This window comes from Orbicella franksi, chromosome 3, assembly GCF_964199315.1.
Source record: "Orbicella franksi chromosome 3, jaOrbFran1.1, whole genome shotgun sequence".
NCBI lineage: Eukaryota > Metazoa > Cnidaria > Anthozoa > Scleractinia > Merulinidae > Orbicella > Orbicella franksi.
In genome coordinates, this window is record NC_138147.1 from 4,634,722 (window position 1) to 4,650,714 (window position 15,993).

At 38.4% G+C, this 15,993-nt stretch overlaps 2 protein-coding genes across 2 annotated transcripts in view; both read right to left on the reverse strand.

Annotated features, from left to right (window-relative positions):
- The window catches only part of LOC145480787 (uncharacterized), a 107,503-nt gene that overhangs the window by 50,951 nt on the left and 40,559 nt on the right, over positions 1–15,993 (reverse strand). The window lies entirely within an intron of this gene.
- LOC145480782 (iron-sulfur clusters transporter ABCB7, mitochondrial-like) lies at positions 77–14,736 on the reverse strand. The gene is made up of 14 exons (XM_081459106.1): positions 14,496–14,736; positions 11,328–11,411; positions 10,671–10,862; positions 9,337–9,466; positions 8,127–8,313; positions 7,343–7,424; positions 6,654–6,742; positions 6,458–6,545; positions 5,587–5,761; positions 4,564–4,721; positions 4,168–4,337; positions 3,462–3,591; positions 2,408–2,683; positions 77–2,006 (listed from the first exon to the last, which is right to left on the reverse strand). The coding sequence occupies exons 1-14, from the start codon at positions 14,658–14,660 to the stop codon at positions 1,749–1,751; spliced, it is 2,184 nt and encodes a 727-aa protein (XP_081315232.1). The 5' UTR covers positions 14,661–14,736; the 3' UTR covers positions 77–1,748.

Sequence of the window (15,993 nt, forward strand, 5' to 3'; positions counted from 1 at the left end):
CTTCTTAACCGCGTATAAGGTTTTATCGTACTTTAGTTTTAGTTTACAAGAACGTTGCAGTCTGTAGTTATTGAGCTCTGGTTGCAAAACTTTATTTTCAAACGTTACAATAAAGGTCGCCGTACATACCACATTGTCAATTTAAGTGGAGTTTTGATTACTTTTTGACAAGTTTCTGATGGCTTCCATCAACTATGCTTCCATTAAACTGCAAATCAAATATTCCTTAAGCCTCTTTCTCAAAACGAGTCTTGGTGCTCATCCCTTCATAAGAAAATGAGACTTCATTCAGATGCAAATTAAATTTATGTTCATATGAATGGTTGGGCACCAGGCCTCGCCTTGATAGAGAGGTCGAAAAATGGACTATTGGATGTCCGGCATTAGGACATATCCAAGTTGCCGTTGCCCAAACCCTCTCCATGAAAATGACCACTGACCGTGACGGTGGAACTTGTTTTCACAGAGATATTAAAGGCAACTCGGAAACGAAGGTGGAGCTTGACGACTCTGCTTCTGTAATTCTTTCATTCAAATTGGCCATTTAAAACGGCGGTTTTCATTCCATTATTATTAAGTGGGTTTATAAGTTCTTACGAGCACATAACACACGTAACACGTAACACGACTCAAAATCATATTCGAAAAAAGAGCTATATATTATCTTGATAAAAAATTTTGCCTCCGAGCCGCGAATAGACTGCTGGCAATCAGTTTCTCTGTCGAAATCAGGCAGGGAGTACGAAGCGAGAAATCTCGAGCTAATTATCTAATAACAAATTATCTAATTATCTAATAACAAATCACAAATTGTAATGTACTATTTTAAATTAAACAAGTTATGGTACACTCTTTTCAAACCTGACACAACAAGAACGCTTTAAATATTGGATTTTTGAGTGGTCGAATCATTCTTCGGCAGCGATTTAGAAAATTTTGAATTATAAAAACTAGTGAGCCCCAGAAATTAATAAGACGTAGTAAACGTAACAAAATGACAATAAATAGACAGCGGACAACCACGGACAGATTAATTATCAAATAATTGAACCACGTCTTGTGTTTTTTTTTTCATGCAAGGCTGGTTTTCCAATGAAATTTGAAAGCGCCTCAGTGCCTCTCAACCAACAACAAAGCAGATGCTAATATTTTAGACATTCAGTCCATCTGACTTGCGTACCTTTACACGCGCACTTTCCCAACTGGTTACATTATTAGCCGTTACTCAGTAGGCAGTTAAGAATGGTGTCTATAGCAAACAGCCAAAGTTTCCTCTCATTTGGTTTTCAGGTTATCTTTTCTTCAAGTCATTGCATCAGTCCAGCACAAAAATGGAAAACAATATCCTACTCACAACAAAAACACATTTTTTCACTTTAGACGACAAAGTTTTACTTTTTGGAGTTTGCCTTTTTGTCGTTAACCTCTCTATTCCAACATTTCGAGCGGTTGTACATTTTCCCAGGCTTCCCCGCAGACTACACGTTTCCCGCTCTTGTCACTGGTATGAAGGGAATGGTTCTTCTTCGATTTGTGATTGGCTTATCATTACATCAACGTCGCCCTATACAGTAACATGGTCAGTCAGTTTTAAAACAGGCATCGGGAAACCGCCCAAAATGCCTTCTTCTCAAAGTGTGTTAGTTTGCTTTTCACGTGAGAAAAAGATCTGACATTTCAAACTCAGTGCATCTTATGGATCTCACTTCCACGCTAGTGCCAGTTTTTTTCTCTTTTGTAACGATCGTTTACATCCCAGCAGCCGATGTACCATCGTTAACGTGAGTTCTGTCTATCTCCGCCTTGTGTGCCTCGTGTTGTTTGTGCCACAAGTGAGCATATAGACTGTTCGAGTCAGTAATCAGTGAATAATGGGACCCTCTCTCACGCACCCGTCCTTCTTCCAGCACTAGGATTTCGTCAGCGTCCACCACTGTAGACAAGCGATGAGCGATAAAGATGGACGTTCGGTCCTTCGTGACTTGCCTGAGACTGTTTAGGATGTTCTGCAAGGTAAATGCGGTCAAGTAGTTTTTTTTTTTTCTAAGGGAGCTCAATCACAGCATTTTGAGTTATTTTGGCCACGTGCAAAATTACCTTTAAATTGAAGGAAACCTGAAGAAAGTAGTTTACTTAGATAGAGAAACACCAAAGAGATAATAATAAACCATAAAGGAACAAGGATGGTTAAGGATGGAGAAGATTGACAGGGATTACAAATGACGAATTTGAAAAATTTAGTCCAAACATTTCGAGACACGCAAACCGTGACGTACCTTCTTTAAGTACAGCTGAAGCTCCCCTAAGCTCTTTAACACGCGCTCTACGCTTTGCTCATCGCCATTTATACGAACACTGAAAGTCGGGGCAACGAAAACAAGAACAAACTTTCGTGTAAGTAACTTACCATTTCAGTAATTAAATCCAGTGATGAAGTTGCTTCATCGTACATTAGTATCGGTGGGTTTTTCAAGATAGCCCGAGCGATAGCTATCCTTTGTTTTTCACCGCCAGACAGCTTCAAACCTCGTTCCCCAACCTGAGTTTGGTATCCTTTAGGCATGCGCTGGATTGCGTCATGGATCTCTGCCATCTTTGCTGCCTCGTAAACTTCTTCAGGTGTCGCGTCAATGCGGCCGTAATTGATGTTGTAGAACACATCATTGTGAAACAGTACCGTGTCCTACGAGGGAAGGAGTTACAATCAAGGTCGCGCAGGAACTCAGTTCATGAATAAGTTCACAAGCTTTCTCAAACTCATTAGTAATTCATTTAACAAAGAAAATCATGACCGCGACGGTGTTTGTATATCTGATCTTAATTAGGATTATTTTTTACGATTTTATTTCTCCGTATTTTCACTTAGTTTTGGTTGTGATTGAGGAGATATATCAAACACTCAAGACAGTGTTTCACCAAACTTCAAACACCTCGTAGTTCGTCAAAAATACTCCAGTGCGCGTCGTATTTTCAACTCTCTTCTCGTTATTTGGAAATGTGGTCAAATACGGTCTTTCGTGTTTGGCATGTTGACATTGATTCCGCTAAATTTTAACAACCACATTACCAGATGATTCATTTGACCTTAGTTCATACAAACTTCAGAGCCTTTTTCGAGGATTTTTCAAGCCCTCGTATGACACAGAATCAATCTAGACAGGTAGGACACAAGTACAAAGGAATCCAAATTCCTTTAAGGCGGGACTGCTTGGGTGCTTCAAAAAATGATCACTTCAATCTGGTATCATCGGAATACCGAGGGAAAGACAAAACACGTCTTTCTCGACTTATATTCGTGTCCATGACCTCCCCTTCCACTCTGCTGTGGCAGACCACTAACTGAGCCAAGGTGGTTTCGGGCTCAAAGAAAGTGACTGAAAAACTGATTTTCTTTGGCATTCCTTTGGTTTGTCAGATGTTGAAGTCACAACCTAGCACAGAAGACAAGTAGGTCCACTTACCTGTGGAACAACGCCTATGGCTTTTCGTAAAGAATCGATCGTTAGATCTTGAATGTCGTGGCCAGCCACCAGAATGCGCCCATCATTAGGGTCGTAAAATCGGTACAACAATCGGACAATGGTGGATTTACTGAAAGAAATAAAGAAACAACGCACGAAACATTGACAAGACCCACCATACTTAATTTTACAATAACTACAGAAATTCTCGCGCGCTCATTGGCTAATTTTCATTGCCAATAAACGGACAGTCACAAGAAGTTATAATTTATGTGATGTTGTTGCTATCGCCTCGTGGATCTACTTTGACAATGTTATGACGAAATTCATGATCAATAACAGGACAGAAGCATGAAAAACGGACGTCAATTTGTCAATTACTCTTCTTCCCCACCAAAGGCCTTAAGTTAACTGCCTTAGATTTGTCAAGAGTGATAGGAACCTTCATGTCAAAGACAATGTCGCGTACTTGCATATAAAGACGGCCTGTTAAATCGATTGAATGAAACCGCAAAGAAGGACAGACTTGAAAGTCTACCAATTTAAATAAGTCAGAGAGAACAAGAACCGTCAAGCAAGGAGCGATTTAACGTCTTCAAGCTCTAGAGATCAAACCTCTCTCAAAATTGGCTTGGCAAGAGTGACAATCACCATTTCCCCCCCCCCCCCCCCCCACCCAATGTACATATCCCTGTATTTAACATACCCGGAGCCGCTACCTCCCACAATAGCAATCTTCTTCCCCGCTGGAACAGTAAATGTCAGACCATTCAAAATATTCTGTCCTGGCAAGTAGCCGAACACAACGTTGTCAAAAATGACATGGGATCTTTGATCACCAGGTTTTAGAACAAGAGGAAATCCACCAGGCTTCACCTAAAATGAAAAGATTGGCGTTAACAGTGCCTCTGTCTCACCATCAAAATGTGAATTCTCCTTTCTTAATGGCATACATTTCTTTTATTAATAGTTGTTAGAATTGCGTAGCACATCAAGACAATATTTTCAACCCATTGACGATTTTCGTGACTCTCTCCACCTGTCGGCTTGACAATGCCTCTATACTGCAAGGAGAAATTGTATTTTGATCTCCAAACCGTACCTTGATAGATGAAGAAACTTTATGAAGGTCGAACAAGGTCTGCATATCAACCAGTGATTGCCTTATGTCACGATAAACAGAGCCAAGAAAATTTAGTGGAACGGACAGCTGGAATAACAGGCCATTCACCATCACCAGGTCACCTACTGTCATTGTTCCTAAGAGGCGAAAAAGGGGAATGAAACAAATTGAGTAACACTTTCGTTCAGTCGCTCCAAGGATCTTTCTCCGTCCTGCCCTCAGCAGGCGAAATACCCAGAAAAAGTAACGACCTCAAACGTGACTTCTTGGCCGTATTCACCTAGGCAGAGGAGTAACGAGTCTCAGATGAATACTGCATCTTATACGTATTATGCCTCTAGGTTAATACAGAAAATAAGTCGCACTAAACGTCAGAAGAACTTCATAATTTTATGCGTCTATGAGATAAATAGAGCAGATGCACTAGCTGATTTGTTTTACATGACCCTTTTTCAAACGGAATATACCTGATATTACTAATTAATTTGTTCTTGTTAACAGTTAGATTAAGAGCTCGAGATTTCTATCGAGATTTCTATTAACCGCGAGTGAGGTCTTCACGGGAAAATCTCAGACCGAGACCTTGCCGTATTGACCTCGCCATCGCTCGGTCAATACGGCCAGGCCGAGGTTTGAGATTTTTCTGTCAAGAACCAACGTTCGAGGTTATTTAGTAGTTTATTACATGGCTTTTTGCTGGTCCGTAATAGGCCCGTGGGCATCACGGCAGAATAATGCCCTAGTATTAGCCAATCAGAGCGCGCGTTATATCGGCTACAAACGCAAGTCATATAATAAAACTAGCTAGTCAAATGGTACACTAGTGAAATTGAAAAATAGTTTCTCTTGCGTTTTGTCAAAATTCTAATAATTTCCCTCGTCTAAAAGCTCTCACTGGTAATTTTAAGAATTTTGACAAAAAGCGCGTGAAACTATTTCCTCATTTCACTCGTCGCCATTTGATTACGCATACTTATAATGCGACCACAGACATTGAAGTACCTTGCAGGATTTGTCTGCTGGCCAGTACCATGATTATACTCAAGGACGCGCTGAAAATAAAGTTCTGTCCCCAGCTAAGAAGAGCTAAACTAGTGGTTGTCTTGAGCGAAGCTTTCTCGTAATCTGCTAGGAGCCTGTCGTATCTCTCGGCCTCAAACTGTTCATTGTTAAAATACTGAAAGAAAAAGGAAAAATAAGCAACATTATAATATGGCAAAGTTGTCTTCCGGTAAATCCGAGCGTTCTGAGTAGTTCTTTCTTGTGTTTTGTAATACGGACCATTTCCATCGGTCATAAGCCGAGTACATTTTGTTTTCGAAAGCCATATAATAAACTACTAACTAACCAAGCTTGCTCGTGCCGTACTGGTGAATATTGGCCCTCGGTCGTTTTTTAAGTGGAGCGCGCTGCGCTCGGTCTGTACTGCCACGACCTCGGGCCAATATTCCCCAGTATGGCCCTCGCGCTCGGTTAATAAGAGGTTATTCATCATGTTTAAACTGTTTTTGACCGACAGAAAATTTCAACTCAACTCTGCTTTTTTTATGATGGCTATGTACATTTCGAAAAAAAATTACTCAGCTTGCTTAGGTGCATGTAGATCGGTCGCTTCTCAGTTTTTCCATCGGCGATGTGAGGCACAAAAAAGAAATTGTTCTTGTTCAGGTTTGACGAAGTTTCAACTCAAGAAACTGCTCGCAAGCTCAAAATCCGCGATGGAAACACAGAAATTCAGCTTTGTTGTGTGCGTATTTTACGTAATTTCAGAACTTTTGATGCCCGCTGCAATACTCGTTTATAAGCAATGCTATCATTTCAGAAGCCTGTGACTGGATATCACTAACAGAGAAAGCTGAGTATGTGCTAGTACCTTCACGGTCTCGTAATTGATGAGCGAATCAATGGCTTGAGAGCCAGCTTCGTTATCTGCTTTATTCATCTGTACACGGAACTTGGTCCTACAGAGTGTATTGGAGAAAACATTACAAACAAACCCTCTGAATCATTTGTTATCACTACAAGTCCTACAATCCCGGCAAAGGTCACGGTAATGCCATGCACTCTACCTCCATTGTGTTACTAATAGTGTGAATGCGGCGTACGTTCCCAGACAAGCTAGTGTAACCAGGGCGAACTCTTTACCACAGCGATATGTCTGCAAAAAAGTTGGAAACTTCTTAAACCTTTTGTTAACAAAGCATGTAAGAAATCAAACTTGAAAAGACAATTCTGTGGACCCAACATGTACATTTCTCTACGTGTGTGGGGGCTAATTTTATATATTACTGAATTCTATGATCAATATTTCATTTCTTTTTTTTCCTAAATTCCAAATTTAATTTTTATCGCCGTATTGTCCATCGAATTATTGTGATTTTATTTATCTATTTATCTATTTTATGTTGCAACTGTAAATATATATTTTTTGTTTTGATAGTAGCAGATCCACATCAGCTATTGTAGCTATTCTAGCTATTCTAGTGGAAGGCACAGGAACTGTTACACTCCCCAAACTGCGCGACAGTCTTCCCTGTTTCCCTGTCAACGTTGAAAAAAGAATCGAAAAGGCTTCACTCATTGTTGGGTTGCTCCTGCGAAGGGGACGACAAAGCCTGCATGATTGACCAGCCATTATTGAATCTTATCCCCACTTGAGTATTCCATTGAATTATGAATGTGGTCGTCTATACCTTCGTTATTTTTTTTGTTTTTGTTTTTCTTTAATTGCTAATTTTTCCAAGTATAGAAAACTTACCAATATTCCAGACACCAGCAGCACCTCAAAAATCGTTGGGAAGATGTTGAACACTAATGCACTCAAAATAAAGTTGATACCCCTGTTGAAATAATTGCAGCAAATGTTTATGAATTGTCTTCAAATTAGCCTACATTATGACTTAAACTGCACAAGAGGAACTTTGGGACCATATTTCTCAGAGCATGCGATCAGGCTTTTCTTCCTTCACCTTCAAGAGCCTACTAATAAGCTATTACCGATAGTACACAGTCGAATGTTATTATAAATCCAAACTTTTCACTGACTTGGAACTAGATATGAAAGTTAGTTCTACTAAATCCACCTGTAAAAGAAAACAAGAGTGCAACCATTCAAATAAACGTTATGGTGCAGTACTTTCAACAAAACCCTAATGTGAAACCATTCAGATGAAAGTCACTCAGCCATACTTCAATGTGATGCTGTTTATGAGTGGTTCTAACTTTTTTTCTGGATAAAACACTGTTCAAGTGGCTCTTACGTTTTGGCCCGCTGATAACCTCAGTAAACTAAACTGTTAGACAGGCTTTTAGCCAGATGAGCATCCAGGCGTCACGTGGATGGCCACCTTTTAAAGAAAATTATTTTATTTTTCATATGTTGCTTCATAAATTGTTCGTTTGAGCAGGCCCTATAGCGCATTTTGGACGCCCACTTTTCAAATCCTGGCTAAAAGCCTGCTGTTAGGTAATTCCTTCAGAAGTTCCTCAATCCAAGTCATCGAACGATTGATGATGTTTCAATGTATATTACATGTACGTACCTAGTTCCTCTGTCAATAGCTCTGGACAATGCACCTGTCTGCCTTTTCAGATGAAAGTTCAGGTCCAGATTATGAAGATGAAGAAATGTTCTCTTTGCAACAGAGCGGATTGACCCTTGAGCAACTTTAGCAAACACTGCATTTCTCAATTCATTGAAGAGAGAAGCACTTGTTCGTGCTGCGCCATCTAAAAATTAACTCTGCATGTTACTATTAGTCTCCTTCGCAGCCGTTTTTAGGGTCGTCACACAACGCTTTTCCCCTACTAGGGAGAAGCGTTGTGTGACGTCCGTAATAATGGCTGTGAAAGAGACTATGTTACTATTGGTAGTCATATGAAAGTGAGTGCAATTCAAAATAATTCTCAAATGTCACTCAAATATTAATTATAATAATTAATAATAAATAAATAACAATTATTTACATGCATTAATTTGCAGTGCAGGGCAAATTGAAATTTCATGATAAATTTCCTTGCTCCCAGTCAATCACGACACATTTTGTAAGTCATATATTATTTTTGAGGTTTAAAAATGCCTTTTTAGAAGTGACGATTGTCAGGAATAGTTTTACTATAATAATTCTTCTTCAGGATGTCATTGCAAGTAAAGTGTTGCAAGCTTCTAAATTTAGAGAAACAAACCTTCAGTTGTAATACTATAAACACAAACTGCTGTAATGTACAGGCTTAAAACCCAAGTTTTACCAGCTTTTTTAATTTCATTTTTTTGTAGTTTGCAAAACCAGAGTATGACATTTATATGTACAATATGTTGAATTAAATATTTCTTCTTTCTTTGGAGCTTTCCTGTTTGATAGATCCAAATATTGTCCGCTTTTAAAACGGGTGTCAAGAAGACTTAAAGCAACCTATGTCCTTAAGACTAATGAAAGTGGCTCTCAGTCTGAAATTCCCATTTTCAGAAATTTCAAATAAACTGTTGAGTATGATAATTTCAATTGAAAGAAGTACAAAAAGTAACATGCACAAGAAAAAATTAGGCCATGCAGGTTTTACCTATTAAATTTCACCCGAAGAAGTCACTTACGTCAGTCTTGCACCAAGCCATTCAATTATTGTTCTCTTACACTGTATTGACCGCTGGGAGTCCAAAAGAATGGCAGTGGTACATTGTACATAGTGAAAGTGTCATTGTTATTTGACTGTATACTGGTAATTTACAAAACATTTATTCTTAGCAACACTTACAGCCCAAGAGTATTGCTGTCAATGCAGTGAAAACAGTTCCACCAGTTGTCTGAACCAAACCAGCAGAATCCAAGTTATTGAGGTAATCAATGGCGTACTTAAACAAGAATGGAACCTGCACATTCATTAGCTGAAAAAAAGAGAGTATTTACATAAAATATTAATACTAGTTAAGTAAACGAACAACAATTAACAGCAATGAAAAGATAAATTCCAAAAGATGCCAGTAATCTGGGGGGGGGGGGGGGGGGGAGAAGGCAGACTTGTAAACACTGTCAGGGCTTCAAATAATTTCCCGGCTGGCACCGGTCAAATTGTCCGGTCAAACCTATTTTTGCTCGGACATATCCCATTTTTGGCTGGACAAACATCGATTACATCTTATCACTATAAAAGTGCCCCTCCCCCTTCACATGATGTTTAAATACGAAACAAGTAAATTTTTAAAGCATTTATTATGTATGAGCATCAATCTCAATGCAGGAAAAGTGGAATGCATGGTACAGCAAAATTAGTATCACATTTGTGCGAAAATTCGCAATGATAGCCGGAAATTTTATGGCTATTACGAATCATTTATTACATTTAAGTTCTTGGTCTGGTAGTTAAGTGCAACCCACCTTTTTTCCCTCCTTTTTCACAAACGCCAATGATATTGACCCTTTAAATATTTAAAACTTGAAACTCTAGATTTTTTTCCTTACCAGCATAAACAACCAGACAAATTGTACGGCCATCTAAGGATTTGACCGGACAAAAGACTCTAGCCTTTTAAGAGCCATGTACATACATGGACTGAAGGCACTTATGTCCAGGATTGAACTCAAGTAGTGTTTAATTAGCACTTTATATTTGGCAGGGTTATTCAACATTTTCATTTTAAGTCATATTTGATAGAATTGTGTGTGTTTTGGTGACTTTTTACCAATGAGGAGACACTTTGTGATGTTTATCATAAGGAATTTGAATCTCATTAGTGTTCAATCCTGGACATATCTGACTGGAGGAAAATAAGTTTGACAAATGGTTCTTGCAGTTTCTGGGAAAAGCTCTTGACTGGAATTTTTCAAGAGTACATATCTGGTGTAAAATATTTTAACTTATCTCCATCACAGACAAGGAAGAATGCCTTACAAACCACAGTCACTGGCAACACTCTCAACATAGCCTAGAATTTCCTTATAACACTGACTCAGGAAGACTTTTAAATGTAGTCTAATTAACTCTGTTGAGGATGGAAATTGCTTGTTACACATATACTAAATACAGTCCTGTAAAATATCATGACGAAGAATTGTGTTTTAGGTTAGAAAACTCTTAATGCATGTATGTACCTTTGCACCAACAAGTAGCACAACAGCAGCAACCACTCTTCTCTTGAGGTCAGGCCTGTCCTTAGGCCATACATGTTTCAACATCCTCTTGAGTATTGTAAGGCCATTTGAAGAAGATAGGCCTTTAAGGCTTTTTTCTGTAATATTGGTACCTCCATGCTGTTGACGACAACTCACAAAGAGGAGTCCTGGCTATAAACATGACAACGAAATGGTCAAATGATACTAAAAACTGTATACTAAAAGTACTAAATAAATGCACTAAATATATAATAACTCCTTCATTAGAAAACACTCTGAACATGTACATGTAAGAATGCACATGTTTAAAGCCATTGATAATTCTGTGACTTGATAGAAAGACAGAACTGGCATGAGCTTTTCAATTGACACAATAGTGGCATTAACAAAATAATTTTACATTTTCATAAACAAAATATAAACACTAAGTGATTTTCTTTTCTTTGCATTTTCTCCATATTTCTATTGAATTAAAGAAGCAGTCATGAAAGTTTGGGAGGACTCAAAATGGCTATGATGTGGAAATACTCACCTGCAGTTAATGTCCTCACAACATTTCTTGATCTAGCATACTTCACTAATGATTTTTTAACCACTGACAACCTTACTTTTAATTATTAAAAGTTTACAATGTACCTTACAAGAAGCAAATCGATTGCTCATAGAAGGCAATATCTTTGTTACAGCTATGGTGGGCTTTACATGGTGTCCACATGATCTCTATAAAACAAAACAATTAAATATCAGCAAATTTACAAATAAATCATTAAAGAGGACAGTCAACTAGATATATGCACATTGTACATGTGTCTTGTTTGCTTCACCAAATTTGTCTGTTAGACTGCAGTTACATGTACAGTATAACTGACTATTTGAAAATTCCCTGGAATTAACTGCAGTGCTTTTTAACCCTTTGAGTTCCAAGAGTGATTGGTATATAAATTCTCCTTATATTTTCAATACACTCTTAAACAGACACGTAATGAGAATGAAAAAAATATCACCAAGGGAATACGATCTTTTTGTTTGAACGCAATTGGTCTAGACACGTACACATGTCTGACAGAATACTCTTCAAGAGGGGGGTGAATAGGGGTACATAAATCCACCGATCTGTGCTATTTTTTTTGCCAAATCCTCCTGTCAGCCAATATCTTCGTTCAAACCTGAAACCGCATTTTTTGAAAATTTTCTCTGACATAGTTTCACTGCAAGAGTAGTATATAAGACTATTTTTTCCCTCCCCCTTTTGGGGTACGTGCGTGCAAGTATATATATATATTTTTTTTTTTTTCTTTTTTTTTACAAGTATATGCGGCACCAAAGGCCATGGTTTTTGAGCCTCTTGGCCTGACCAGAGGACATCGCAGTATTTTGGAAATTATGGGACAATAACTCAATTCCTAATCTTAAGACAATGGATAACTGATCAAACAGATTTGCCACTTGGTTTTGTGTGAGAAAGAAACAAAAGTGTAAAAGTTCATCAGTAAATAAACAGCTAAATGTGGATGTCATTGTCAAGTTCGCAAAAACTGTAAAGAGTTCAACATACTGGATAAGGATCACACATTTCCAATAACAATGTCAAACCTGAGTTTAAAAAACTGAGTTTTGTCCGAAAAAAGAAATAAAGTCAATGGAACTTGAACATACCGACCAAAGATCTATGATCAAATCTTCCTTAAGGATCCATGATCCAAACTTCAAGAGATGTAGAGTTCAGAATCTGTGCTGAAATTCACAGCTGATCCATGACCCACTGTATTTTAGAAATCCGCGAATCCACTCAATTTATCATGAAAGTCTGCAATCCGTGCGCTCTTAAAGGCCAAATCTGTCGATCTGCAAACCTATTCACCCCCTCCTTCAACTAAAACTGGCAGGGCGTAACGAAAAGGCTGTCCAATAGCCCAGGACTAGTGAAATGATTGGTCGGGCTAGCGCTGTCTTATCACAGGTTGCCCAATGGGCAAGCAAGAAGTGGACATGAGTGAAACACTGTTGCTTGTTTTTTTTTTTGTTTTCTTTTTTCCTAATGGCAAAATTTACATGTTGTGTTTAACACACAGTTTGTGAGAGAAAGTGAAACAATAGAAATTGTGTTTTCTAAGATAGAGTAAAATGTAAAATTTAAGCAACTGAAGTCAATTTTTTCCCTGATCACATGTCCCAACAGCGCAGAGGAGGTGCAAGGCAAAAACTTGCTGTAACAAGGTTATCACATATTTTCATCTTTATCCGTGTAGTTAATAGTTTGCTCAAGGTAAGCATATGTCTTGAAGCATATGTAACCTTGAAAGCAAGGAGCGCTGGAGTGGTAGCCAAGATTTCATTTGGTTATTTATATTATGACTGAACAAATTGTGTTTCACGTACATGAAACATGTGACAAATTAAAAACATTAAGGCATAAAATGAATTTACTATCATTTACAAACTACAAAATAAGACAAAGCGTATGACTTCTCATATTATTCTCATATGAAAACTTCTTTGAGTGAAGAAAAAGCCAGCTGCCATGCCACTTGGGAGTGAAGCATAAGTCAAGTGACCAAATCGAGGTTTACAATTGTTTGTGAAAAAATATGCTGCCTTGCGTCTTCATCTACAAGCATGAATTAATAGCTGCGGCTAAATTTATTACAGTTACATAGCTTGGAGATTAAAACAAATGACTTAAGTCTTGTTATTTATGGATATGATTCAAATTTCCAAGGGGTAGAGGGACCGAAGTAAAAAAGTCATGGAAATTCAGAGGATGGGGGTAATACAGTGAAGCCCCCCTGGAACAGAAAATCCTGGGGGGTGGGGGTCAAACTGGAAATGAACCCTCCGTGGGGGGTATGGATATTTTCTAAAACCACACATTAAGTGTTCGAAATGTTTTACTGTATTCGATTTAATTCAAAAGGGAAATCAAAGAGAATCAATTCATCTAAGCTCCACATTATTAATTAACATTATTTTTGCACATTAAATTGATTTAATTATCCTTATTAATAAAATAATTTCAGGCTAGCTCCTCAGAGATTTGGGCTAGTAAGATGAAATTACAGCTTGCCCAAATTTCATCTCATCCTGAACTGGGGAATATCCAATTTTCACAACTGCACATGTTGCGAAAAAGATTTGAAGGATAATAAACACTATGGCCTCCATTTGGTGCGAAAATATGCTCAGACATTATCTATCCCAAGAAGTGAACAGTTTTCCTCGAGCTATGTACATTCTCACAAAGCTGTTCAATTCTCGGAACAGATATATATGTCTGTGGACAATTATCCCAGCATATTATTGAGAGGTTGTCGTTTATGAGTAACATGAAATTCTCAGAAATTGGTAAAATTGATAGAAATATTGAACTGAAATGACGGAAATCAATAATCATAAGAAAGTGGGTGATATTTTGTAATTGATTAGTATCGATTACCACTGATATTGATTTGAAAATTTATTAATCCCTTGCGTGTTAAAGTTGTATCACAACTAAACAATGCCAAATCTTCTCTGTTTGTTAGTAAATTAATTACAACTCGTGCTGGGTCTGCAAACTTATTTCTATATAACGACTTATCCATAGAAGTACGGCTTCCGTGTTCCGTCGCGCGCTTTCCGATTATGTGATGTTTTTTTAATTATTAAATAAATCTTAATTTGTTACCTCTATCGTTAGGTAATCAAGCTCACGTAAAGCTTTATACAGTCTCTCAGGTAGTACATCTGATGTGATAGTGAAAAGATCATAACTTGCCCCGTATAATACCGGGTTGTAATGTGACTTATACCGTTAAATTCCCTTACCTGAATAGCAGGCAATCTATACAAACATTTAGCTCCAGCATTCAAGCCTGTCTTTATACACAATCGAGGATTGCCTACTTTGTAAGCCGCCTGTATTTGAAGAAACCCACAACATGTCCGAAACATCGGCGCCATTTTGCTTCCGCCATTGATTCCGATGAACATTGGCCTCGTGATCCCGTGACAGGTAAAACACGTCACGGTTGTGTTCGTGATGCGGTATATGCGTGATGGGTCCCGTGACGCATCTGCGTATACGGACGCGTATACGTGCATTTCAACCAGTGGCCATGGTGATGATCGTGAATGCGTTAGTTTTTCCCGTGAAATGTGAAATGACTGTTTTTTTCCCTTGTGAATCGTAATTCCTCTAATAATCCGTCCTCGATTTTCACAAATTAATTTTCCCTTCACCAAGCAACACGATAGCGTCAAAATCTGTGAAAATTTTTATTTCAGAAAGTCCATGGGATCGAGGTTGCGTTACGTGGGGTAGGTAGGTGTTCTTTGATTGCCAAATTCCGTGTGTCTTGCGTCCGTTTGAACAATAACTGAGTTGAGTTCGTCGAGAAAAGTAACTGTTAAAATGTGGTAGGACCCGGGGGTAGGACACGGAGTTTGTCACTCCCGAGGTGTCACTGCATTTCGGAGTGTTCTCCACCCTACCCCAGCTAGTTAGGCTCGATTTCCGCCGCTTTCTCGAGTCCGATCTATACGTTCCCCCCGAGAAGTTCGGGGGAGGAGCGCGGGCTCTTTTCCCGAACAGCGGCTGGTAATGGAGCCTACCAGCTAGTTCCATCCGGGAAAACACTGAGTTCTAGTGTAGTCTCAGTCAGTAATGGCGTCTTCGATGTGATTTGTAGTCGACTCGTTGTCGCTGGTCTATTGCTGGTTCATTAAGGTAAGAGAGTCTATAAAGATGCTTTTTACATGTCAAGTTAATGTAAATAATACTGGGTCACCTCTTTTCATCTCACGGAATGGAAGAAAATAGTGTGAACCAATGTTTTTTGTATTTTGTCAAAGACAGTAATGTGTGTTCTGAACTATTGGTGGGTGGCTTATTTGGATATTTTGGGGAATTTGGAGACGAAATTGACTTTGTTGTTGTTATTGAACGTTCAACAAAGCAAATGACTTTATGGTGAATTAATCAGCTATAATCATTTTACTTTGATCATATTCACCTAAACCTTATCAGACGTTGTGGACATTTTGCACTGGTGTAACAACTTCAGCTGTCAGGGCTCGAAATTGCGACTCACTGGTCGCCAATGCGACCAAAAATTCAGCACTGGCGACTAAATTTTCAGAACTGGTCGCCAGCTGGCGACTCGCGTTTTGTCCGATAACTAAAGAAAACCACGACACAACTTTATTTTTAAATCTTTATATTAGGAAATCATTCGGATATGGTAGCTAGTATACAACTCACCTTTCCGTCCCCAGTAAAATAATGTCTGAATATTACAAGATAATCGAAAAAATTGAATGTATT

Excerpts from the sequence above, each read along its gene's own strand:
- LOC145480782 (XM_081459106.1), bottom strand. The coding sequence starts at position 14,660 with ATGTTCATCGGAATCAATGGCGGAAGCAAAATGGCGCCGATGTTTCGG. Across the intron at positions 7,425-8,126 it reads GCTATTGACAGAGGAACTAG|GGGTATCAACTTTATTTTGA; the intron begins GTACGTACATGT and ends TTATTTCAACAG. Across the intron at positions 6,743-7,342 it reads TGCTGGTGTCTGGAATATTG|ACATATCGCTGTGGTAAAGA; the intron begins GTAAGTTTTCTA and ends ACTTTTTTGCAG.